Raw genomic sequence first — 27349 nt, 5'->3', positions numbered from 1 at the left:
TAGAATTTTTATGTTTATTAACTAGTTGTTTTGTGTATTATTCATTTGTGTACTTTTGTTTTACCTCTGTTCTACTTGATACCCCCAAAAACAAGAACTGATTCTCTTTTCAACCTTAGTTTCTGTATTTCTTTGACATTCTAGTAGTTGAGCATAATGACTAAAATAGCAAGTATAGCAAATATGACTAGATGGTGAAACTACAGACATTTAATCTAGAGCGGAAAAGTATGTCTGATAATTAAATAGACATTTATTAGCTAAGTATGTTAGCATTGGGTGCAAGATAAAGCACATGAGCGGAACGGCATCCTCTGGAGAAAGAAGCTTTCGAGGCCATTTGGCATAATGGAATCAAGGAGACAGACTGGCTGTCATTCAAAGAGACATTAGGTTGTCGATAGGGAGCACTTTTCCTTCAGGCTTTTGTGATTTCTCAAGGCTTTGAGATAAGAACTTTGCTTAATAGCAGCAGCAATCGGAACACTGAATACGCCTGTATAGCTGTACTGATATTACCGGATGCGCTGGAGGGGTCGGCAGTCTTTGTTTAGCCTCGTTTTTTGCATCTCTTACTTTGAATCCGTATGAATAGATATTTTATGTTGCCATAAACAAAGCATTTTGCAGTGCCTTCCAACAAATCCTCAAAACAAGCGCTAATGCATTTTTATCCCTGGGCCACTTGCGAGAGCAATGGATGACAGTTTCTGAAATGTCTCTTATTTCCTGTTGATAAAGCTTTGCAGGCATTTCCCAGGAGATCCCATATTTGTCTTTCTTTTCTTACTCGCCCCCTCCCCTGTACCTTCCTTTGACAAATATGCAGTAATGGAAGTCTTGTTGTGAAATTGTCTCTCTCACAAAATAGATGGCAGACAGGCTTTTAGCTGTTTAGCTCTCTGATCACAGACCAGCTGGCTGTGTGGTTTAAAAAGAGACTCTCTGCGTTAAGTGTATTTGGTGGTGGTGGTGGTTGGTGGGTGATGATAGAGGGGTATGTGATTTCTCCAGGCTTCTGACAAGAATGAAAGGCAGTCTGGTTCTTTTATCCTTCCAAGGTGTAGGCAATCAAGTGTACACAGATGGCTTTCAAGCTCTCCCCTCTTCAGTTGGCTTGGGCGGCTGCTGTGCAGAACCAGCAGGGAAAATGAGAGTAATAAGTTGGCCGGGAAATAAATCAGAGCGGGATTTTCATGTGGAATAAAGAGGGGAGGGAATAAAATAAAATGAGGGATATGAAAAGTCAACAGTCATTAGCCTAAAGACGGAGAAGTAGGCCAGATACTGCCATGGGATCAGTCATGAGGATGGGATATTAATTTGTTAATATAAAAAGTAATTGATTAAAAAGTGATAAGGGCAAAGGTAAATGTCAGAGGGTTATAACACAATTATTAAAACATTATTATTTGGCAGATAAAAGTCTTTTATAGCTATGTTGTGTTATTGTTGCACCAATACTGTATGCAAATCTTTGTAGAATGTTCTTTGTGTAATAGAGTTTTAAGTTGCATTTCTTGATGCAGTGGCGGACTGTGTTAAGTGACAGTTGTTTTCTGAAGTACTCCTGAGCCCATGTGGCATTTGTTATCACAGTAGCACACACATTCAGCAGTAATTTGGCCTTTGTCTTACATGGACTGAGATCTCTCCAGATTCCCTGAATCTTTCCACAATATTATGAACATTAGATGGTAAAAGACCACGTTTTTTGCACTCATACATTGAGAAATGTATCTTTTGATGTCATTGTGCCAAACTGCAAGAGAGAATTGCCAAAGTGGTGAGCCACCACCCATCATGGCTTGTAATGTCATCCTTTGGTGGATCCTCCTTTTTAACCAAATCATGATTCCCTCTCCGGTTACCAATTTCCCTCCTTATTGGTGTCTTGTAACTTAAAACTTTTTACTCTTACTGAGCAGACATCATATTTTAAATGTGTTTATATTTACAAAATACAATAAAGTTGATCAGTGAAAACATTGGAAATCTTTATACTTTTGTCAGTTAAATACAAAGTTAAGAGAATTAACAAATCAATGATTTTTCAGTTTATTATGTCTTATAGTTTCCCAATTTTTTCAGAAATGAGATTTGTTCATGGTAATACCATTATTGTACATATCAACCAATGTTAATGTCAAGTTATGTAATCTAGACTCAGTATTGTTTTGGTTCTTTGTATTGGCCAATATGTGAGATTCAGATATCAATATTACACATTCCATAATTCCGTGTGGTCAACACACTTTACATAATGAAGCATATGTTGACTTCCTGCTTGATAATTTAGCCATCAAGAATCAAATCTTCTATAGAATCTTAAAATATTTCCATTGCAATGCTATTGATTCCAGTTTCCTGCTTTTTTGGTATTGATCTCACAGCCTGTCTGACTTCAAGCATTGAAGTTTCTCCCATTGTAGTTGATATCAATAAAAGTGTCTTGGTAACTGATGTCTAGTTTGTAGAGATCTTCTGTGTATTCCTTTCATTGTTGTTTGATTGTTACTTGGTCAGTTTTGACCTGTCCATGGACATCCCTTAGCATACCAACTCCTTAGATATCATCTCACTATGGATGTAACGATACACTCTACCCACGATGCGATAAGATTCACGATACTGGGTTCACGATACGATTTTTTCCCGATTTTTTTTTAACAAAATGAAATTAAAGACAAATTATGACAAAGTTTCCTTTTATTATTTCTCTTTAAAAAAAAAAAAAAACTCTATTTGTGCTTATCTTTTATTTATCTAAATAATGAATGCCCTTTTATTTCTGAGGTGGGTACAAACTATCCCAAATAATGCTAATTGTGTAAAAAAAACTGAAATGAAATTTTAAAACAAATCCCACATTATTTAAATAAATGAATAATACAAATAAAGAAAGTATACTCACATACATAAATCTGGCTGGAAAATCCCCCTACCTGGCAACTTTGCGAAGTGCCGTCAACCAGACGAGGTGAATAGCGCCAGTGCCATCTGCTGTTTAAAGTGAATATCGATTCATCTTAAATGAATAACCGATTCGAATCGTGGCAATTTTTAACTGTCTTGTGGTGCATTGTTAGATCCCTAGATCTCACACATCTTCTGGAAAACATCTATGTCTTTACAGATGTTGTAGTACTGATCCTTGTTCTTTCTTAGATCTTTTTATAATTCATGGTTCAGCTTCTTTTAAATATCTTAATCCTGTCTGATTTTGGCCTCTCTTCTTGCTGCAGCCTCCACTGTATCATTAGATTTTTCAATTAGATTTGCTCTTTTAATTATGTGTTGCTAGACATGCTATGATTCATACATTTCAGGTTCTGACTGTGATTTGGTTTTCACCACTTTAAATTCTCTTATTTTGTTGTTATTATCAGCAACTAGACGTCCAGAAGTCTTTGACCTAGCCAAGTCATTTTGTTGTTCTTTTTTATTTGGTTTCTTGGTAAAGAAATGATTTGCCATTGCCTGTAACCTAGCAGCTGCTGAATGAATTCGGTAGCTGACCCACGTTAATAGTTATGTCCTTCTGTGTTGCTTTATTTATATATATATATATATATATATATACAGTGTATCACAAAAGTGAGTACACCCCTCACATTTCTGCAAATATTTTATTATATCTTTTCATGGGACAACACTATAGACATGAAACTTGGATATAACTTAGAGTAGTCAGTGTACAACTTGTATAGCAGTGTAGATTTACTGTCTTCTGAAAATAACTCAACACACAGCCATTAATGTCTAAATGGCTGGCAACATAAGTGAGTACACCCCACAGTGAACATGTCCAAATTGTGCCCAAAGTGTCAATATTTTGTGTGACCACCATTATTATCCAGCACTGCCTTAACCCTCCTGGGCATGGAATTCACCAGAGCTGCACAGGTTGCTACTGGAATCCTCTTCCACTCCTCCATGATGACATCACGGAGCTGGTGGATGTTAGACACCTTGAACTCCTCCACCTTCCACTTGAGGATGCGCCACAGGTGCTCAATTGGGTTTAGTCCATCACCTTTACCTTCAGCTTCCTCAGCAAGGCAGTTGTCATCTTGGAGGTTGTGTTTGGGGTCGTTATCCTGTTGGAAAACTGCCATGAGGCCCAGTTTTCAAAGGGAGGGGATCATGCTCTGTTTCAGAATGTCACAGTACATGTTGGAATTCATGTTTCCCTCAATGAACTGCAGCTCCCCAGTGCCAGCAACACTCATGCAGCCCAAGACCATGATGCTACCACCCCCATGCTTGACTGTAGGCAAGATACAGTTGTCTCGGTACTTCTCACCAGGGCGCCGCCACACATGCTGGACACCATCTGAGCCAAACAAGTTTATCTTGGTCTCGTCAGACCACAGGGCATTCCAGTAATCCATGTTCTTGGACTGCTTGTCTTCAGCAAACTGTTTGCGGGCTTTCTTGTGCGTCAGCTTCCTTCTGGGATGACGACCATGCAGACCGAGTTGATGCAGTGTGCGGCGTATGGTCTGAGCACTGACAGGCTGACCTCCCGCGTCTTCAACCTCTGCAGCAATGCTGGCAGCACTCATGTGTCTATTTTTTAAAGCCAACCTCTGGATATGACGCCGAACACGTGGACTCAACTTCTTTGGTCGATCCTGGCGAAGCCTGTTCCGAGTGGAACCTGTCCTGGAAAACCGCTGTATGACCTTGGCCACCATGCTGTAGCTCAGTTTCAGGGTGTTAGCAATCTTCTTATAGCCCAGGCCATCTTTGTGGAGAGCAACAATTCTATTTCTCACATCCTCAGAGAGTTCTTTGCCATGAGGTGCCATGTTGAATATCCAGTGGCCAGTATGAGAGAATTGTACCCAAAACACCAAATTTAACAGCCCTGCTCCCCATTTACACCTGGGACCTTGACACATGACACCAGGGAGGGACAACGACACATTTGGGCACAATTTGGACATGTTCACTGTGGGGTGTACTCACTTATGTTGCCAGCTATTTAGACATTAATGGCTGTGTGTTGAGTTATTTTCAGAAGACAGTAAATCTACACTGCTATACAAGCTGTACACTGACTACTCTAAGTTATATCCAAGTTTCATGTCTATAGTGTTGTCCCATGAAAATATATAATGAAATATTTGCAGAAATGTGAGGGGTGTACTCACTTTTGTGATACACTGTATATATATATATATACAGTGTATCACAAAAGTGAGTACACCGCTCACATTTCTGCAGATATTTAAGTATATCTTTTCATGGGACAACACTGACAAAATGACACTTTGACACAATGAAAAGTAGTCTGTGTGCAGCTTATATAACAGTGTAAATGTATTCTTCCCTCAAAATAACTCAATATACAGCCATTAATGTCTAAACCACCGGCAACAAAAGTGAGTACACCCCTTAGTGAAAGTTCCTGAAGTGTCAATATTTTGTGTGGCCACCATTATTTCCCAGAACTGCCTTAACTCTCCTGGGCATGGAGTTTACCAGAGCTTCACAGGTTGCCACTGGAATGCTTTTCCACTCCTCCATGACGACATCACGGAGCTGGCGGATATTCGAGACTTTGCGCTCCTCCACCTTCCGCTTGAGGATGCCCCAAAGATGTTCTATTGGGTTTAGGTCTGGAGACATGCTTGGCCAGTCCATCACCTTTACCCTCAGCCTCTTCAATAAAGCAGTGGTCGTCTTAGAGATGTGTTTGGGGTCATTATCATGCTGGAACACTGCCCTGCGACCCAGTTTCCGGAGGGAGGGGATCATGCTCTGCTTCAGTATTTCACAGTACATATTGGAGTTCATGTGTCCCTCAATGAAATGTAACTCCCCAACACCTGCTGCACTCATGCAGCCCCAGACCATGGCATTCCCACCACCATGCTTGACTGTAGGCATGACACACTTATCTTTGTACTCCTCACCTGATTGCCGCCACACATGCTTGAGACCATCTGAACCAAACAAATTAATCTTGGTCTCATCAGACCATAGGACATGGTTCCAGAAATCCATGTCCTTTGTTGACATGTCTTCAGCAAACTGTTTGCGGGCTTTCTTGTGTAGAGACTTCAGAAGAGGCTTCCTTCTGGGGTGACAGCCATGCAGACCAATTTGATGTAGTGTGCGGCGTATGGTCTGAGCACTGACAGGCTGACCCCCCACCTTTTCAATCTCTGCAGCAATGCTGACAGCACTCCTGCGCCTATCTTTCAAAGACAGCAGTTGGATGTGATGCTGAGCACGTGCACTCAGCTTCTTTGGACGACCAACGCGAGGTCTGTTCTGAGTGGACCCTGCTCTTTTAAAACGCTGGATGATCTTGGCCACTGTGCTGCAGCTCAGTTTCAGGGTGTTGGCAATCTTCTTGTAGCGCAACAATTCGTCTTTTAAGATCCTCAGAGAGTTCTTTGCCATGAGGTGCCATGTTGGAACTTTCAGTGACCAGTATGAGAGAGTGTGAGAGCTGTACTACTAAATTGAACACACCTGCTCCCTATGCACACCTGAGACCTAGTAACACTAACAAATCACATGACATTTTGGAGGGAAAATTACACGCAGTGCTCAATTTGGACATTTAGGGGTGTAGTCTCTTAGGGGTGTACTCACTTTTGTTGCCGGTGGTTTAGACATTAATGGCTGTATATTGAGTTATTTTGAGGGAAGAATAAATTTACACTGTTATATAAGCTGCACACAGACTACTTTTCATTGTGTCAAAGTGTCATTTTGTCAGTGTTGTCCCATGAAAAGATATACTTAAATATCTGCAGAAATGTGAGGGGTGTACTCACTTTTGTGATACACTGTGTATATACTGTATATATATAGTGTTAAAAAAAATAGCAGTGATTTTAAAAAAGCGAATAAAGCACAAAATCAATATAATAACTTTTATTTCCATAAATGCAAATGCACTGAAAATACTACACTTTTAATTCTAAATCAAAACATTAACAAAATTTAGCCAGTTTGTGTCAATCCTTTACAGAAAGTTACGAAAAATGAATATTAGGCTGTTCAAACAAATAGCAGTGCCAGCATTTTTATTTAAAAATTCCAAAAATGTAAGTATAAACTGAAAAAAATGTTTGAGGTTTCACTTTAAATTAAATTACTGAACTAATATTTAGTGGCATAACAATTGTTTCTGAGATCTGTGTTGTATGGAGTCGACCAACTTCTGGCTCCTCTGAACAGGTATTCCAGTCCAGGATGATTAGACGACATTCCACATTTCTTCTGCAATTTTGGGTTTTGCCTCAAAAGAACGCATTTCAGATATCAGAACACAAGTTCTCTCTGGGACTGAAGTCAGGGGATTGGGCTGGCCACTCTATTACCTCAATCTTGTTTGTCTTTAACCAAGATGTTTTGGGTCATTGTCATGTTGAAACACCCATTTTAAGGACATTTCTTTTTCGACATAGGGCAACATGATCTCCTCAAGTATTCTGATATATTTAAACTGATCCATGATCCCTCGTATGAGATAAATAGACATAACACCATGGTATGAAAAACATCCCCATATCATCATTTTGTACCACCATGCTTTACTGTCTTCACAGTGTACTTTGGCTTGAATTCAGTGCTCGAGGGTCGTCTGACATACGGCCACTAGACCCAAAAAGAACAATTTTGCTTTCACCAGTGCACAAAATGTTGAGCCATTTCACTTTGGACCAGTCAATGTGTTCCTTGGCAAATTTGAACCCATTCAGGACACGTCTTTTTCTTAATAACGGGACTTTGCAGGAGTTCTTGCTGGTAAATTGGCTTCACTTAATCATCTTCTGTACTCACTGGGAACTTCAGATGTTCCTTGATCTTTCTGGAGGTGATCATTGGCTGAGTATTTGCCATTTTGGCTATTCTTTGATCCTTTCGAACAGTAGTTCCACGCTTCCTTCCGCGTCTTTCAGGTTTTGGTTGTCACTTCAAGGCATTTGAGATCATTTTAGCTGAGCAGCCAATAATTTGCTGCACTTCTCTGTATGTTTTTTCTTTTATGCATTTTCTCCCCTTTTTCTTCCGACTTTTTAGCGCGTCCAATTGCCCAATTGCGTCACACTTTCTCTCCACTTGAGGAGAACGAAGCTAACCCACGCCACCTTTGACACGTGGGCGGCAGCCGTATGCATTTTGTCACTTACACTAGGCAAGTGCATAAATGCAAATCACCTTTTGTGTACAAAGAGACACACCCTGATCCGCACTCTTTCCCCGCCTCTGTGCAGGCGCCAGTAATCAGCCAGCAGAGGTTGTAGTGCATCAGTTACGAGGAGTCCCTATCCGGCTTGATACCCCACCCCTATATGAACAACAGGCCAATCGATGTTCATGTGACCGATCAGCCCAGCTGATGGCAGAGCTGAGATTCGATACGATGTATTCGAATTCCCAGCTCTGGTGCCCTAGCGTGTGTTTTTACCTTTGCGCCACCTGAGCGGCCCTGTGTTGCCATTTTTGGCTGGCAGAAGGGGCATGGAGGAGCACATGATTAATTTGTCAATCTTCTTTGAATGAAAATCACCTGCATATCATGATGCTTAACTCTTTCCAGGTGGGTGTTCTTCTATATATCATAGGTTGTTCAGCACAGATTAAACAATATCCATGAATGTGTCAAGTTGTAGAGGAGATAAAAAATCTTATTGCTAATAGTTGAGCCTTGCTTGCTTTTTGGATATTAACAAACATCTGTAACTACAGATTACTACCTTACTACTCTATACTATTGTTTACTTAATTTGTGCATTGTGCAATGCCTTCTGTTGTTGGCACATCCTTGGTTCCAAGAAAAACTGCTGCAAATGCTTTTTTTAATAGTGCCAATAGTGTTTTTCTTAATAATAATAATAATAATAATAAGTTCAACTTATATAGCGCCTTTCACCAAGCTCAAGGTCGCTGTACAGTATAAAAAGTGAAAACAAACGACAACACGCAAAACAAGACAAAACAAAAACAAAACAAAAACAATTCAACAGTGTGTAAGGATAGGTTAGAGATATAAGTTCAAGAAGTAGAATGAAAATGTTGTGAGAAGAGATGAGTTTTTAGAGACACCTTGAAAGCAGAAAGAGAAGAAATAGAGCGAAGAGTCGAGGGCAGAGAGTTCCAGAGTGTTGGGGCGGCAACGCTGAAGGACCTGCCACCCATAGTGGACATCCTAAATCTAGGAACAGAGAGCTGATTTTTGTCTGATGACCTTAGTCTGCGTGATGGTGTGTGGCGTGTGAGGAGTTTAGTAAGATAGGCGGGAGCGAGACCATGAAGTGCTTTAAAAGTCATGACCAGAATTTTATATTTAATGCGCATGGAAATTGGCAGCCAATGTAGTTCTTCCAAAACAGGGGTGATGTGGTCAAACTTTCGGGTAAATGTCAGGACCCGAGCAGCTGCATTTTGTATGGTTTGCAGGGGACGGAGGGTTTTGGCGGGAAGTCCGTGCAATAAAGAATTGCAGTAGTCCAAACGGCTGGTGACAAAAACGTGTATCAGTGTTTCCGCCACCTCAAATGAAAGATATGGACGGAGACGAGTAATATTGCGAAGCTGAAGGAAGGCTGATTTGGATAGTGATTTCACATGAGGACCGAATGAAAGCAGAGGGTCAAACAGAACACCAAGATTGCGTACACAGCTGGAAGGTGTGATGGAAACATTCCCAATGAGGAGGGGAGAGTTTGTGAAAGAGGAAAGTGAAGTTTTAGTGCCCACGTAAAGAAGCTCAGTCTTAAGGGGATTAAGCAGCAAGAAATTTGAATGCAGCCAGGATTGAAGTTCCTGGATACATAAGGTGAGCGAGGCGGGAGGAAAAGAGATGGATGGTTTGAAGGCAAGGTAGAGTTGGGTATCGTCTGCGTAGCAGTGAAAGTTAAGACCATGTCTGCGTATGATGGAACCAAGTGGAATGATATAAATAATGAAAAGAAGAGGCCCCAGTACAGAGCCTTGCGGTACCCCTTGTTTCACCAAAGCAGTGTCGGAAACATGATTACCCAAGCGAATGAAAAAATGCCTGTCAGATAGATAGGATTTGAACCAGGAGAGTACAATGCCAGAAATCCCAATATCAGACAGACGAGACAGAAGGATGTTGTGGTTAACCGTATCGAAGGCAGCAGAGAGATCTAGAAGAAGAAGAGACGAGACAAAACCAGAGTCCGAGGAACGTATTAGATCGTTCAGCACATAGAGTAGAGCAGTCTCAGAACTGTGTTGGGAACGAAAACCTGACTGGAAAGTTTCAAACAGATTATTTGTGCTCATAAAGTCAAGAAGCTGAGAAGCTACGACTTTTTCGAGAACCTTAGAAAGGAATGGAGGATTCGAGATTGGTCTGAAGTTGTTTAACACAGATCTGTCCAGACCCGGTTTCTTTAGGATGGGAGTGACAGCGGCAGTTTTAAGATCAGAAGGGACAGAACCAGAAGAGAGTGAGAGATTGACAAGATGACAGATAGGAGCAGCTAAGAGCGAGTCACAGGATTTCAGAAGATAAGTAGGAGCGGGGTCAAGAAATGAGGTAGTGGGCTTTGAAGCGGCCAAGATCTTTAAAATAGCAGAAGAATCGACAGCAGTGAAAGATGACAGAGAACTAGGAGAAGAGAGTGAAGGAACAGTAAACGGAGTTTGATTTGTAGAATTTGATAAAGTCTTATAAATAGTAGAGACCTTATCCTCAAAAAATGTCAAAAAAGAATTACAAAGCTCCCGTGAAGCGGGAGAAGAGTCAGATGGGGGATGCAGTAGCCTCTTGACAGTAGAAAATAAGTGAGAGGGGTCTTGTCCTGCTATCTTAAATTTATCAGTAAGGTAAGTAGTTCGAGCAGCATTAAGTGCCGCTTTATATTTGTCTAGGTGAGCAGAAAAAGCAATGGAATGCACGGATGACCTGGTTTTCCTGTATAGACGCTCTAACCGTCTACCAGTAGTTTTTAATACACGTAGTTCCGGGGAGAACCAGGGAGAGGAGTGGGACCGTGGAACATACCTGGTTTTCACCGGAGCTAGGACCTCAATGGCAGATGCGATCGATTGATGGTAAAGTGAGACAGCCTCCACCAGTAAGCATACAGAAGTAATACTGGTAAAGTTTGAGTGTTCCAGAGTAGCCATGAGGGATTGAGGACTGATAGCAGAATAATTTCGATAGGAAATTAATGTCTTCGGAGAGGATTTGTTAATAGGAAGAGAGAGACAGAAAGTAATGAAGAGATGGTCAGAAACACCAGTAATATGTCCAGACACATTACTGACAACATTGCCAGTTGCACATATGAGATCTAAAATGTGGCCTTGTTTATGTGTTGGAAAAGTTACATACTGCTGGAGATCAAAACAATTCAACAGTGACAAAAAGTCTGCAGCGGGGGAAGAGTTAACGTCGAGATGTATGTTAAAGTCACCCAACAGGACTATGGAAGTAGAGGTTGCACTGATGAAATTTAGAACTTCAGCCAGCTCAGACATAAATACAGAGATAGAGTTCTTGGGAGGACGGTATACCAATACTATATATGTTGTGATACGACCGAGGATCTTAACGATCATGTACTCGAAAGACGAGACCAACTGGGACTCGCATAGCCTTACATTGACACTGTTAGGAAAAAACACAGCTAGACCTCCCCCCCTACCAGTTAATCTTGGTGACGAGAAATGTCTAAAACCAGATGGTGTAGCAATGTTCAGATGAAAGTATTCGTCTGGCAATTGCCAAGTCTCGGTGAGGAACAGGAGATCAACATGGTAATGAGCAATGCGATCACAGATTAAGGCAGCTTTGTCCGAAAGTGATCGACAGTTGAAAAGTGCGAGGGTAAACAGTCTATTTTGGGATGTTGTGGACTGGGAGGGTATATGCGGTGACGAGGATGTGGCAGATCGAGGAAACTCGCGAAGGACCCTCGGAGCCGCACGCTGCGATGACCACTTGGAGCTCTTCTTAGGCCGGCGAACCGTGGACCAGATGACTGGAATAGCCGAGACAGAAGATTGATAGCTGTGAAACAGGGTCGCACGTTGAGAGTGATGCCTCCTACGGCCGCGATGAATATAGCGTGGGCGCCGTAGAATTCCAATACTACGGCAGAAGCTATAAGTTGCAGAATCAAGGTGATAGCAGGATCGTAGGTGAAGAAGTTCAGTTGAAGAATAAACATGGAAGTAGCCATCGGAGGAAGCAGCGTAGTTATTGCAGTCTGTAATGCAGTCTGGGATTCCAAGAATTGCAATGGAGTGACCAAACAATGAAAAAACGGAGATGGCGAAGAGCATAAAGCCAGCAGATGGCATAATGCACCATATATGAAAGGTCAGTAGCCAAAATAACAGTTCAAAACAGAAATCAAGCAAAAAAGAGTCTGCAGCAGCAGCACAACCTCACAGTCACACTACACAGGTGAAAGTAGCTGATGGCAAAATCTGGAAAAACTACGTTAGCCGACCTAGTGGCAAGTACCCACATACAATCAAACAGTCGCTCAGCTAGCGATATAACTGAGGGAAAGCTGACAGCACACAAACGAGTGAACGAGAGATGACCCACTCACCACAGTTGAGGCTTATGCAGGACGTCCTAGGAGAAGGCTCGCAGCCAGACAGCCAAGCACAGTCACCGGCGAGGTTAACTGAGAGGAAGCGCAGCAGCTGGCTACTCAGCAGGTAGCAGTGGTCATCAGATGATGTCAGTTGCAGCAGAGATGAAAAATAAAAGGGCTATAGCTGGTAAAACTGGTAGAACTGCTACTTCAGCCGCTACTTCAGCCGCACGAAATAGCAGCATGCCCACGTAAACAAACAGTAGCGGCAGCGGTATCACAGCGGTATCGCCGTTAAGTACCAAGCTACATGAAAAACAGCAAAAAAAACTGAGAAATATCCGAAAAAGAGTGAAAAAAAGAAAAAAAAAGAAAAGAAAAGAAAAGAAAATCCAGCTATGAGAAACCGAAAATGGAGCGGCAGCAACACAAGCGCACAGCGTACCCAAAACATTAATAGTGCCAATGTTTTAAGAAACCCGAAGCCTGAACAGTTCAAGATCCAGAGTTATTTTGGTCGAAAAGGACAAAGTGTAACCGCAAAAATCAACCCAATTCATTTCTCAAAGATGGTTTTAGCAGAAATGGTTAAAAAAAAAAACTTTGATCGTATGCCGTACCAGCAGGCCAGTGTTAATGCTTTTATCCTACTACTGCACTTTGAAATGTTACTGTGCCCCCAAATTATCCTTGCATTTAATCAATCAGCAGTAGGTTCAAACTCCTCTCTTTTAAGGTCAAAATCCTTTTAGATGTACTTTTTAATTACTTTGTTTTGGCTCCTCGGGTTAAATTTCAATCAGTCATTTGGACCACCTGTCAAACAACTAAATTAAAGGATTACTGGAAAAGAAAAAGATGACAATTGGATTGGAGGTGAGATCAGGATAGATGCTTTCAATGGGAAAGCCTCAGAGAGAGAGATAAAGCCGGGCCGTCCCAGTTGGTCGGGATGCTAATCCTATAGTAGCATTGTGTTGTTATCCCTGTCAGTGTAGCCCATGGATGTATCTCTTTATATAGCTTAGCAGCCAAGAACAGAGGGAGGTGAGATTTATGGCCTGCTGGGAGATTGATTGGAGCCGTCATCAGCTCAGCATGCACCTTAGGCCCTCTGAATCCCCCTGAAAGACAAACGCTTGCTGAGTCATTACCATCTCCTTTGTTTGTGTGTACCTAATGGATAGAAGTTTTAAACTGTAGGTTTGACATATGCAAAGATTGGGGTCACTGGGTTTTTACTGTCTTATTGCATGGTTCAGTCTAGGTTTTTTTTTTTTTTTGCTTCATTGGTAACATCTAAATATATGAAAATAAAATTACATTGTTAAGTAGAAGGGAACCGTCACGGCCTACTACAATATTATAAAAATAATATATCATATAATAATATATAAAATATAATTTATTATTATTGATTATTATTCTAATTTATAATAATAAATTTTTTGTTATTTAAATTTTATTGAGGAGAACGAAGCTAACCCACACCCCCTCCAACATGTGGGCAGAATGCCGTATGCATCTTATCACCTACACTTTGACAAGTGCAGTGCAGCCGAGCACTGTGTACGGAGAGCTGAGAGCACTCTTTTCTCATCTCTGTGCAGGTGCCATCAATCAGCCAGCAGAGGTCGTAATTGCATTAGTTATGAGAGAGAGACCATATCCGGCTTAATCCCACCCATATTTGAACAACAGGCCAATCGTTGTTCTAGCCGGCAGGCAGAGCTGAGATTCGATACGATATATTCGAGATCTCAGCTCTGGTTCCAGCGTGTGTTTTTACTGCTGCGCCACCTGAGCGGCATTTTGTTATGATTTTAAAAGGAATTGGCAAAATGTGCATACCGAGGGCTGATCTTATATTAAGAACACTAATGTTGTCATAAGAGCTTTAAGTTACCGACTATAACAATATTCTTTGGTTAGCATGTTTACATCTTGTAATGGACTTAGAATCAGGTACATATATTTGTCTGAAATACACAGTATGAACACTGAACTAGTTCTAGTCTTGCTGTTTATATTTACACAATAGTTAACACATTAGTGTTAAGTTCATGACCTTGAGCAGTTTTAGATTTTAATGGGACTCTAAAAGCTTGTTGGTGGATGTTAACTAATGACGACCTGTTATTGGATAAAAGAAATGGACAAAATTTATTATTTAAATTCCAGATTAATACTTAGATGAATTCCAGGATGACCCCAGATATTTAAATAATCATGCTTATATTGAATACACACTATAATAACAAAGCCCGTCAGAATCAATATTGCAAATGCACCCTGTGCTGCGTAAGTGAACTGACACTAATCTGATGCGTAGAAGCGTATAGATCGTCTGGATACAGTTCCAATACGTTCTAATAAGACGGACGCCTCGTTAATGCGATGTGACACAAGTCAGACGTTCAGTCTCCGTTTTTTTTATCCTGCAGATTCCTCAAGGCTTCTTCCAGCTGTAGAGCCAAAAAGCTGCATCATGCTGGCCTGCCTGCCGAGAAGACAGAACCAACCCACCCCTCACACGGCATGTGCTGCCAAAATCCTGGACATTCCTGTCAGCCAGAAAAGTAAGAGAGTTTAAGCTTCATTTGATCATTAGAGATGGAATTATCGAAATGTGGCATGAGGTATTGTTGTATGATTAGTTCCAGTGACAACCAGCACAAAGCTTCATAACTGCAGCAGTCTGTAAGCCCATGGTAGCTAAACAATTTATGTACTAGTAATCGGAAGGTCGCTGGTTTACTCCCCACTGACAGTAAATGTTAGACCTTTGAGCAAAACCTTTAGTTCTTGATTATTTGGATTTTAATTTGCTTTGGATGAAAACAGCTACTACATGTACACATCTTCCATTAGATTTTAATTCATGGCAGATGTGGTTTTTTTGGTTTCTTCCAAGAATAATTTGACCATTTGGGTTTTGCTCTCCTGACACTTTTCTCCATGGTCATTTCGTCCATGCAGAAAAGTCACCAGCATTAGCCAGTCATAATCACCCACAAGGAAACTGAAGTCCACCCATTTCAATTCCCTTAATGTACACTATAAGGTCAAAAGTACCATGAGCATGTTGAACATCCCATTTTAAATTCATGAGCATTATTATGGACCTGCCACTTCTTTGCAGCTCTAACAGCCTCTACTCAGAGATGTTCACAAGTCACAGAATAGTCCGAGTCAAGTCACGAGTCAATATAATATACACAAAACATATATTATAAATAATATGTAAGTTCAGATAAAAAACAACAACAGATTAGCAACTGTATTTTGCCGTTTTACTTAGTGCCTTTACTTTCCTAGGTACCAGTTAAAAGCTTAAACTGACGTTTTGTTTTCATTGCAAATTATGGCCAAAATCCAAAACACAGCAAAAAATCCATAACCACTGCTTACCTTAGCTTATGTTGTTCCAGATGCTATTAAATTTATAACCGTGTGTCCCATTAGGAATATAATCCGTTATTTTGTAAATGTGCTTATAATTAAAAACCTCCAAACTTTTCCTGGTTGTGAGGTTAGACACGAACTCGTTAAAAGTCTATCGAGCGTTTCATTGACAATCATCTGTATGACGCTGCTAGGGGTGGGCGATATGGCCTTTAAATAATATCACGATATTTTGGGATATTTTTGCGATAACGATATTCACTCGCGATATATAAGAACACTTTTTTAAAAAGTTACTAAATGTACATTAAATTAAGCATCACTTCCAGTAGGGCTGTGCATTATGGCTAAAAAACTTTATATCTCCATATGCTTTTGAGAAGTGGTGATATACGATACAATATAATGTAAACTTAAAGTACAACGGCAGGTCACTGCCTGTATTTTACCGTATATTGTTTATAAGTTCTCTTAAAAACACAAAACATTGTAGTTCTGATCAATTCTGACTCATTACAGTGTTTATATTTTGTATTATTACAGGCTGTGTTTGTATTAATATTGACAACATTTATATTAAACAAACCAGCAGAATCTCACGATCACCTTTATACTGTCCGTTTTACTTCAAATAAATGAGCATGAAAAAATCCCGAAAACGTTTAATATTTGATCATGATTTGCTATCATTGCATAATGAAAGCGTGTCTGTCAATTATACAACAAACAATGAAGAGAGAGCTAAATTCGCAGTTCTGATTGGTTCATACATCTGAATCAGAGTTGTCTGAAGAGAGTCGTTTCTGACTCATTGACTCAGTGATTCAGTTTCCATGCTCATATGTGAAGGAAAGCTTAGCGCTTTTGGGTTTTAAACGTTCTCAGATGTTAACCTGTGTATTCTGTTTGTTCACTGACAGTTTTTGTTCTCACATCATTCTCGGACTCACACAGTGACCGACACTCCTCGTACTCATGCGGGTGCTTTTGCTTTATGTGCTGAAATAAATGTGATGTTGCCACTGTTTGTCGTCATCGTATTTTTGTACGTTTTGCAAGTTACAGTCGTTTGTTTGGAGTCTGACCTTCTGTATCCGAAAACCTTCCACACTAGTGATGTAGCTCCCCTTTTAGGGACTAGTTCATCCTCAGTGCTAACTCCGGTACTACTTTCTGCATTGGCCATTATTTCACTGTTATGCGCTTGAGAGTGAGTGACGCATGTTTGCTAACAATATCGCGATATGGCAAAAATCATTTCGAGTTTACAACTATACCGGTATTATCGTGAACGATAATATATCGCCCACCCCTAGACGCTGCAATCTAAATACATGCAAATAAGAGCATTTCTTATTAAAAATTAAAATCAGAAGGTCTGATTGGTTCAGAAAGCGTTTCTTTCAATCATTAGCGCCAATTCTGTAGGAGCGTTCCATTCACATTACCTGTTACTGTAAAGTGCACTACGTATTTCAACATTTTAAGTGAGATTCGAATTCAGAGTAGGGAGTAGGGAGCGACGCTTCATCACTACGCCGGAGGCTGGCTGGAACATTTAGCCATTGCGTGCGTTGCAGGTTAAGACGGCTGGAGCGTTATTAGAGAGCAGAAAATGACACGATCAGAATGATGTCGGACAGTATATATATATATATATATATATATATATATATTTATATATATATATACATATTATATATACATATAATTGTAACACGTAACTAATGTTGCTGACTTTTGTTGTCCACAAGTCATTTTTTGCAAGTCATTTGAAACGAGTCCGAGACGAGTCTGAAGTCGCTGTGTGTGCAACTTACATGCGACTTGGAGTCCCCATCTCTGCCTCTACTTCTTTTGAAAGGCTTTATGTAGAATTTTGGAGTAGTTTGAATAAAAAGGTGTGGATTATCATTAACCACGGCCCTACTAAATTCACCGTAAATTGAGCTTAATTTTACAGACCTTGTTTTTCAAAAATAACAGATTTCACGAATTTTTTAAGAAATGCAGACTCGCAGACTTGAGTCTCCAACTCTGATAGCTGTGGCTGCAGCAATTAAACTCGATCATTAAGAAGGGTTGTTTACATACTTTTGGCTAAGACGTGCTTATTTCAGTCCCAGAAATGAAGTGTGTTTCAATCACTAAGTCACAGAAAAAGTAAATTTGCAGAATTAAACCACGAAAAACTGTACATACTCCTTGACAAGTGTATGTGTTTGACCCTGACTGTTAGCATCATAAATAACAGTTAGCGTAACATTTTACAATTTTATGGTATACCCCCCCATCAGACAGGAAATTGTGTCTCGCTGTGAGACTTTGTTCTCTATACGTTCGTGCAATTAGCCCAAGGTGTCTGATGTTAGAAGGTGAAAGCTCAGTCTGTCACTCCTACATCTAGACGACCAGAAGCCCTTCTGGCTGCAATAACACCTGATTTGAAATGGAGCTTAGCTGTTTTTCCAGAGGCGATGGAACAGCCTCTCCAGACCTGGCCTGGACGTGAATGTCTTTGTAGCAGGGGACGCTTTTATGAACGAGGTGGAGAAAGAAATATAGAGGGGGAGGAAAAAAAAGGCTTGCGGGAGCGAGGCACACAGATACCAAAAAAAATCCAGCACTAAATTCAATTTTCTAAGGTAACCTAACCTTTGATTTTTATGGTTTAAGCTTTTTGAGTGGAAGATGGCTCGTCTATCCAGACAATGGATTATCGTCCATTAGAACTGAGAGCTGTGGGTACGTTTTCATTCTGCCACTTTGTAGTAGCCCTCTCTGAAAAGACCACTTAGAGTAACCTATATAAATAACCCAGCTACGCTCATACGCGAGCTGGATTTGCGGCTCACTGAATTAAGCGACGCTTCGTGCTTGTATGCCGGGCTTTTAAAAAAAAAACGAGGACTCTCTGATGCAAAACGCGGCTTAATGAATTAGCCTATTTGCCAGAATTAATTTGCCTTAATTAGGCCTCTCCAGCTACGGTGAAGAATAGCAGGCTGAAGTGGAAGGTTAGATAAGAGAGAGCCGAGTTCACCTTCATCTCTCAATTCCCAGAGTTCCTAGTTTATCGTCGGTGCAGATCACTTCGGATTTCTTATCGGTGACAGCGATCAGCCGGTCTTTAATTTAATTCATGAGGGCATTGATCAGTGCTACACAGGCTGTCGTGCCTTCCCAGCCACAAGGGCGCCTGTCATCACAGACGGTGGGTCCGTTCCCAAGAGGAGAGCCGTCGGAGGAGCAGCACCGGTCACTTTGAAGTGACAAAGTCTAAAAGTGTGCTTGAGGAGGGAAACGTGATTAGATCTGCCGGGTCTGCATTGCAGATCGGCTTTGCGCTGATCAGACTGTATAAACAGGGGGGCTGTGGGGATTCGCTTCATGCTGGGTTGTGTATGGAGGGAAGGGCTTTAAAGGAGGTAGAGGCGGAGACGGACGTGTTTCCAAATGTTATAGAATCCTTTCTGACCTTTCTGTAATTGAGAGTTTCACGCCGTCACTAAGGGCAACTCGGGTGGACTTTCACGACTATCTAATTTCTCCACCATGGAGAATCTCAGTAACATTGTGCAACACAAACAACACTTATACTCCTTTATTTAAATGTATATATCAGCCATAACATTAAAATCACCTCCTTGTTTCTACACTCACTGTCCATTTTATCAGCTCCACTTACCATATAGAAGCACTTTAAAGTTCTACAATTACTGACTGTAGTCCATCTGTTTCTCTACATACTTTTTAACCTGCTTTCACCCTGTTCTTCAATAGTCAGGACCACCACAGGACCACCACAGTGCAGGTATTATTTAGGTGGTGGATCATTCTCAGCCCTGCAGTGACACTGACATGGTGGTGGTGTGTTAGTGTGTGTTGTGCTGGTATGAGTGGAAAGACACAGCAGTGCTGCTGGAGTTTTTAAATACCATGTCCACTCACTGTCCACTCTTTTAGACACTCCTACCTAGTTGGTTCACCTTGTAGATGTAAAGTCAGAGACAATCGCTCATCTATTGCTGCTGTTTGAGTTGGTCATCCTCTAGACCTTCATCAGTGGTCACAGGACGCTGCCCATGGGGCGCTGTTGGCTGGATGTTTTTGGTTGGTGGACTATTCTCAGTCCAGCAGTAACAGTGAGGTGTTTAAAAACTCCATCAGCGCTGCTGTGTCTTTTCCACTCATACCAGCACAACACACACTAACACACCACCACCATGTCAGTGTCACTGCAGTGCTGAGAATGATCCACCACCCAAATAATACCTGCTCTACAGTGGTCCTGAGAGGGTCCTGACCATTGAAGAACAGCATGAAAGGGGGCTAACAAAGCATGCAGAAAAACAGATGGACTACAGTCAGTAATTGTAGAACTACAGTACAAAGTGCTTCTATATGGTAAGTGGAGTTGATAAAATGGACAGTGAGTGTAGAAACAAGGAGGTGGTTTTAATGTTATGGCTGTATGTATGTACAAAACCATTAGCAATAATAGGGATTTGACCCCATCTTGCATATCAACCTCTAATTTGATTTTGGAGTGTGTCTGTGGCAATTTGTGGCCATTTAAAACCCATTTCAGGCACTGTTTTTGGATGGGAAGGTCTGGCTTGCAACCCATTTTCCAATTCATCCCAAATGTCCTGCCAAACAACCCCCTCCCAAAACGGGATAGGATTTTTCTCCTATCACCTCCCCAATAATTTTTAGGGCTCACCTAATCGACTCACATTTTGTCTATGATTTTTGCCATGACCCAGGCTACACAAACAATGCATCAAAACAAAACACAAACCAAAATATATTTAATAAAAATCATTGCAATCTGGTCTCACTGTGGTTTACAAGATGTAATGTAAAGCCTCTCAAGGGTGAGTTGTGTACAAGTTTATTTAGTTTTTAAAACCTGACCTAAGTGGATCACTCTGGTTTGCATTCTTGATGCAACCCTTCTTATTTTACCCGGGGCTGAGAGCGCCATGACAAGTACAGCCCACCCCAACACCACACACAGTCTGTGTAAAAGATAGATATGCTACTCTTAATTACTTAGTGTTTAAGTAAATGAAAGAATTGGCACCCAGTCCAGGGTGTGTTTCTTTCTTTATGTGTTTCTGGATGGCACAGGACTCACAATGACCCTGACCAGGATGAAAGAATTATTCGTTTTTGAGCAATTGAGTACTCATAGACTCATAAGGTCTCTCTTTAAGAATTAGTGGATATTATGTGAGTTGGGATGCAGCAAATGACAAAAAAGGTCATTCTTTTAAACAGTTTATCATCATCATCATCATTTTTCATGTTTTACAACCGCTCTATCCTGGTCAGGGTCCCAGTGAGTCCATTTTTTCAGAAATCACTGTGTGTAATGCAGTAACACACACAGGAGGCGGCACGGTGGCAAGGTGAAGCGGTCCAGGTCCTTTCTGTGTGGAGTTTGCATGTTCTCCCCGTGTCTGTGTGGGTTTCCTCTGGGAGCTCTGGTTTCCTCCCACAGTCCAAAGAAATGCATTCAGGTTAATTGGAGATACTAAAGTGTCCATGACTGTGTTTGACATTATAGATAGATGGATGGATGGATGGATGGATAGATCTTTAATGTCAAACTTGGGAAACTGGACTCACTGTAACACTGACCAGGATAGAGCAGTGGTGATCCAATTAAAGACTTAATCTGGTAAATCTTGTATTACCAGTAGCTACCTGTCCTGTCATAAATGTAACCAAAGAGTGTACAGCATGACATTAAAATCCTAATAAATAAATGAATAGCACCAATCTATCGCGGGGTCTCGGCTATTCAGACATAACCAGCCATGCTCGTACGTAGACGCTCGACCAGCCGATAGCACCACTAGTGATTCAGTCTCAGCGGTTATAGGATATAGCGTATAGCGTATTTTACTGGTGCATCATGCAAGCGCATGCAAAATTTATGTTATTACTATACTGTAGTACATTGTTAACTCTGCCATCTCTAATCTACACTGTCCTAGTTTATAAATGCAATTCAAAGTGCAGTTCCAAACATGGCTTTCAGAGTTATTATCATTAGTGTCAGCACACATTACGCTTACAATTAACAAGAGTGCATTTTGGCGTCCTGTTAAGTCGTGGAACCGGAGAACATTGATTATTACTCGCATTCGCTTAATTGATCTCCTGCATCTCTCTGGAGGATTATGAGCTTAATTTAGTTTGATTGGGGACTAGATAAACCCAGTCAGTTCAGCTCGATCAGGCCCGAACGTAAGCAGCTTCTATAATGAAAGGTTTGGGCTAAGCAGAACTGGATGATAAGCAGTGAATATAAAAAGGACTGCAGGCTAGGAGCGAGCCTTTTATCAGTAAATACTGTATCGGTATTGTCTCTAATGCATCACGTGTACTCTGCATAAACCTTTGATTTTCTTGCTGTGTGAGCAGATCCTAATGCCCCTCGAGTCCTTCAATCCAGCTGGGGTAAAAAAAACCTTATTGTCTGCCATGTTATTAAATATTAATTTGGAATCAGTGGAGCGCTTGTCTGCTAAATGCTGGAACAGAAGGGCCCTGGTTTGCTACAGGCGGAGCCTCGGGCATCTTCTGCTCACTCTCTCTTTTTCTCTCTTGCTCTTGGACTCTCTCTTTTCTCTTTCGCTTATTTTCTAGCTCTCTCTGTACTGCATGGTTATCTGGGTATTTACTCACAGTTTCACGGGTATGAAAATTTGTGATGTGTAACACATTTTTAAATCTGGGGCATCATGTTGCAAAAGTTTGCTATGAACAGCATTAAAGAAGCGCCACATACTTTTTCTGAAACCTGCAAGGATGGAGTAATACGTGCAAAAGTCAAAACTTTCATAATAATAATAATAATAATAATAACAATCTACTAATACACCAGCACTGAGATTATGAGCTCCTGGGTTCGAATCCTGGCTCTGCTATCGGTCGGCTGGGCGCCCTCTAGCAGGCATTATTGGCTAATGCCTGCAGCAGACAAAATTGGCCTCCAGTCTGCTATGTGGGAAAAGACAGAACTAAGGGGTGGGTTTATCAACGCTGTGTAAGGACCTTGTCTGCCCAGGGTGCCTGTACAGAAGTGGAGGAGCGCAGAAATCGGGGTGTGGCTCTTTGTACATGAAGCCGACCTCACTCACAAATCCAAATGGGATTGGTAGGACTTCGCACACATATCAAAGGGGGTGTGTGTCAGTCAATACACACCCTCCTTGGACACCATTGGGGTCCCCATCAGCAGATTGGCTACACTAAAATTTTGAGAAAAAGGAGTAAAATGCAAAAAAGATAATCTGCCTGTTTCAGAAATAGGCTTACTGTTTGATTCAGTTCTCTCGGATGTGTTCCACTGCATTGGTGCACTTTACTGCGTCTTTTTTAATGAGTGACCGCACACCTTTAATGCACCTCCAATGCACCACTACTCTCTTTAACCCCTGTACAAGAGTTCCAATTCTACACCGCATTCAGATTTTTACAAACTGCTTATGCTCTACATGAAATCTGGTAATATTTAGTCAAGCCAGCTTACATCCTGGGTTATGTGTGGAGGGCATTGTTAACCCGGCACAATTAATTTTCTGGATGCATTCCAAGCTTCATCCTATGTGCTATGTATAGTAGCTATCGAAAATATTCAACCGTCCAAGGAAATAAGAATTTATCATTCTAAACATTTCTGCTTAAAATTACATTTTTATCATTTACATTCTTAGCATTTAGCAGACGCTTTTATCCAAAGCGACTTATAGTACTGTGACAGTATACAGTCCAAGCAATTGAGGGTTAAGAGCCTTGCTCAAGGGCCCAACAGTGGCAACCTGGCAGTGGTGGGCCTTGAACCAGCAATCTTTTGATTACTAGTCCAATACCTTAACTGCTAGACTATAACAAATGAGCAAAGAAATGTAATGTATTTAATGTAACATAATATTGCTGAACCTGCTGCTAGTCTGTATGACCTTAAGTTGGGTTACATTATGACTAAACCATTGGGAACATAATAACCAATCAAACATCTATTTGCTTCAGTTTTGATGTGTTACATAAACACAACCCAGAGATTCAAGTGTTCCAGGTGTGTTGCAACCAAGCTGAGCAATGGATTGTATTTAATGTATCTAAAAAATAATAAGATTTAATAGATTTCCTTGAGCATTCCTAGAGACACCATTGCGAGTCTTGTTTTGGCTGTGGGAGAAAGCTTTCTAATTTCATCAGGACAGTGAAGAAAAACCCCAGTGTTACTGCAAAAGATTTACAGGATGACCTGATAACAGCTGTGACCAGTGTGTCAGTGGCAACCATAAGAAGATCACTTAACAACCAAGGGTTTCCATACTCCATGACCTGCACTACTCTTGTCCAGAAGGCACAAGAAAGCTGGACTGGAGAATGCCAGAAAGAGTTTAGATAGACCTGCAGAGCTCTGGGACACAGTTCTGTGAAGTGATGAATCAAAATTGAACTGTTTGGCTACATGGATACCTAAAATATTATCCTCTTGGTCAAGCATATATTAATACATAGCTACATACACTGATCAGCCATACCATTAAAACCACCTCCTTGTTTCTACACTCACTGTCCATTTTATCAGCTCCATTTACCATATAGGAGCACTTTGTAGTTCTACAATTACTGACTGTAGTTCATCTGTTTCTCTGCATGCTTTGTTAGCCCCGTTTCATGCTGTTCTTCAGTGGTCAGGACTCTCCCAGGACAACTACAGAGTAGGTATTACTTGGGTGGTGGATCATTCTCGGCACTGCAGTGACACTGACATGGTGGTGGTGTGTTAGTGTGTGTTGTGCTGGTATGAGTGGATCAGACACTGCAACGCTGATGGAGTTTTTAAACACCTCACTGTCACTGCTGGACTGAGAATAGTCCACCAACCAAAAATATCTATCCAACAGCGCCCTGTGGGCAGTGCCCTGTGACCACTGATGAAGGTCTAGAAGATGATCAACTCAAACAGCAGCAATAGATGAGAGATCGTCTCTGACTTTACATCTACAAGGTGGACCAACTAGGTAGGAGTGTCTAAAAGAGTGGACAGTGAGTGGACACGGTATTTAAAAACTCCAGCAGCACTGCTGTGTCTTATCCACTCATACCAGCACAACACACACTAACACACCACCACCATGTCAGTGTTACTGCAGTGCTGAAAATCATCCACCACCCAAATAATACCTGCTCTGTGGTGGTTCTGTGAGGGTCCTGTCCATTGAAGAACAGGGTGAAAGCAGGCTAAAAAAAACATGCAGAGAAACAGTCAATAATTGTAGAACTACAAAGTGCTTCTATATGGTAAGTGGAGCTGGACAGTGAGTGTAGAAACAAGGAGGTGGTTTTAATGTTATGGCTGATCATGATTTATGAATGCCTAGTTCATCCTCTGATAGGTGTTTTTTGTTGTCTATTTTGAATTCAATAGAGTTTTACATGGCCCAACTATCTATGTTGTGTAGGGTTTTTTGGTCACATGGTATGTAAAGTGCAGTGTGAAACCTGCTTGTGTAAAAGGTGCCAAGCAAGGACCTTATCCAAAAAAAGCTTTTTATCTCTCTTTCTCACTCCCCTGTATTCTCTTTTACTCGCCTTCCTTCTTTCAGCCTCTCATTGAGTCCAGGCTTCAGTAGCACTCAGAGCCTGATGTACGCTGACAGCCAGAGCCCATGCAACTCAGCCCTCACTTCAATCCTCAGCATGCCTAACATGTCTAGGCTTAGCCATATTGGGGTTTAGATGATATTTACCCAACGGTCAATCCATGACTGAGGTACAAAGCACTATTATCCTCCCCCGTTTCCCATTAGAAAAGGGGGTTAATGGATGGAATGAAATACTGATGAAGTGTTGGAGCTGCAGATGCCCAGAGGCATGTGCCATGTTTGTTATTCTGGAACAGAGCCCACGGTTGGCCTGTGAGGAATATACACTGCATATGTCTGCCTCAGCAACTCACCGACCGTGTTTAGCCCTGGAGGATTTATCAGTCAGCCACATTCCTGGCAACTTGTTGTGACTGTTGGCATCACATCTGCCAGACTGAATTCAGGGTTTGCCTTTAGATCTGCCACAGTTATTAAGGTTGTGTTGATGCCTAATTTTAATGGCAGTTATTGCAAAAGAAAAAAAAATGCTGCTTTTTTGAGTAGATTTAATAAAGCAAATAATGTTAAAATTAGGGCTGGCACCGATCCGATACTCTGTATCGGTATCGTTCCGATATTGGCCCAAACTTTTAGCATTAAAAAAAATCATCTACTACTGCCACATCTAAATACACTGTTTAAACACAATAAAAAACGCCTTATAAATGATAAATCGCTCACCCGAGATAAAGAAAATCTATCTTGTCCCGGCTTGGAGATCTCTCACATCCTCAACGATTAATCCATTAGTGTTATGAAAGAAAACAAACCACACTATTTCCTGTTTAGACACAGATGTCCTCTTCAAAATCCAGCAGGGTTTTTTAATAATCTAAAAACATGACAGAACTTTAAAGGAAAATCTCAACTCTGCGTCAATTCTAATTGGTCCATCGCGTTTGATTGACATTCACATCTTTCAATTGTAGACACTTTGGACGACACGCCATAAAGCGAGATGTGTCACGTGAACAACAGCTCGAACGTAAGTGAAACCAAAAATACTGCTAAATGTTCTGTGTGTAAAAGTTAAAATAAAAACAGCAGTTTTGTGTAAGTGTGATGATGTAGGTTCTGTATTTATTCCTTTAGATTATTTGTTTCACAGTCTGAGCATTGTTATTTAGATAGCTAGTTTAACCATGGTGCATTGAGACATGTATTATTACTGCTTAGTTGTTTGAGAGGAGAAATGACGGTATCGGATTGGGATCGGCAGATACTCAATTTGCAGTATTGGTATCGGTATTGGACAAAAAAAAAAAGCGGTATCGAGCCAGCCCTAGTTTAAATACATTTGGTGTTTTATTTAAAGCTGGCATACATAAAATTTTGGGGCTTTGGGGATCTGACCCATTGAAATGTTATTGCCAGCAACTTTCACTAAAGAATTTCTTATATTAAAATATTTAAAATAATAAAATCATTTAACCAGATCAAGCTAAATTATTTTTAATTATTAACTATTATTGTTTTAGGTTTTTCAGTGTGACTCCCAGCATTGGACCTCCATGTGATACTGTTTTACATTAAAAATGTTACAGACGTTTGCTGGTGTGGGACGTTTAAAGGGTGTAGCAATCTACTGCACCAGCTCTCTAAAGTCTCAAATTCAAGTCTTATAATGCCACCAACCTGGTCAGTAGCTCAATAGAATCAAGTCACTCTTGTGTGTGTCTGAGGGATGGGAGATAGGATATAGGCAAGATG

General features: G+C 40.9%; 1 protein-coding gene across 1 annotated transcript in view; it reads left to right on the top strand.

Moving 5' to 3' along the window:
• Positions 1-27349, top strand: part of LOC134332806 (protein FAM222A) — a 65665-nt gene that overhangs the window by 22491 nt on the left and 15825 nt on the right. The window contains exon 2 of the mRNA XM_063014618.1: positions 14999-15133. Within this exon, the coding sequence (XP_062870688.1) occupies positions 15043-15133 (91 nt within the window). The 5' untranslated portion in view covers positions 14999-15042. The remainder of the gene's footprint in view (positions 1-14998; positions 15134-27349) is intronic.

Source organism: Trichomycterus rosablanca, chromosome 18 (assembly GCF_030014385.1).
Source record: "Trichomycterus rosablanca isolate fTriRos1 chromosome 18, fTriRos1.hap1, whole genome shotgun sequence".
NCBI lineage: Eukaryota > Metazoa > Chordata > Actinopteri > Siluriformes > Trichomycteridae > Trichomycterus > Trichomycterus rosablanca.
This window is presented reverse-complemented; position numbering and strand designations above follow the sequence as displayed.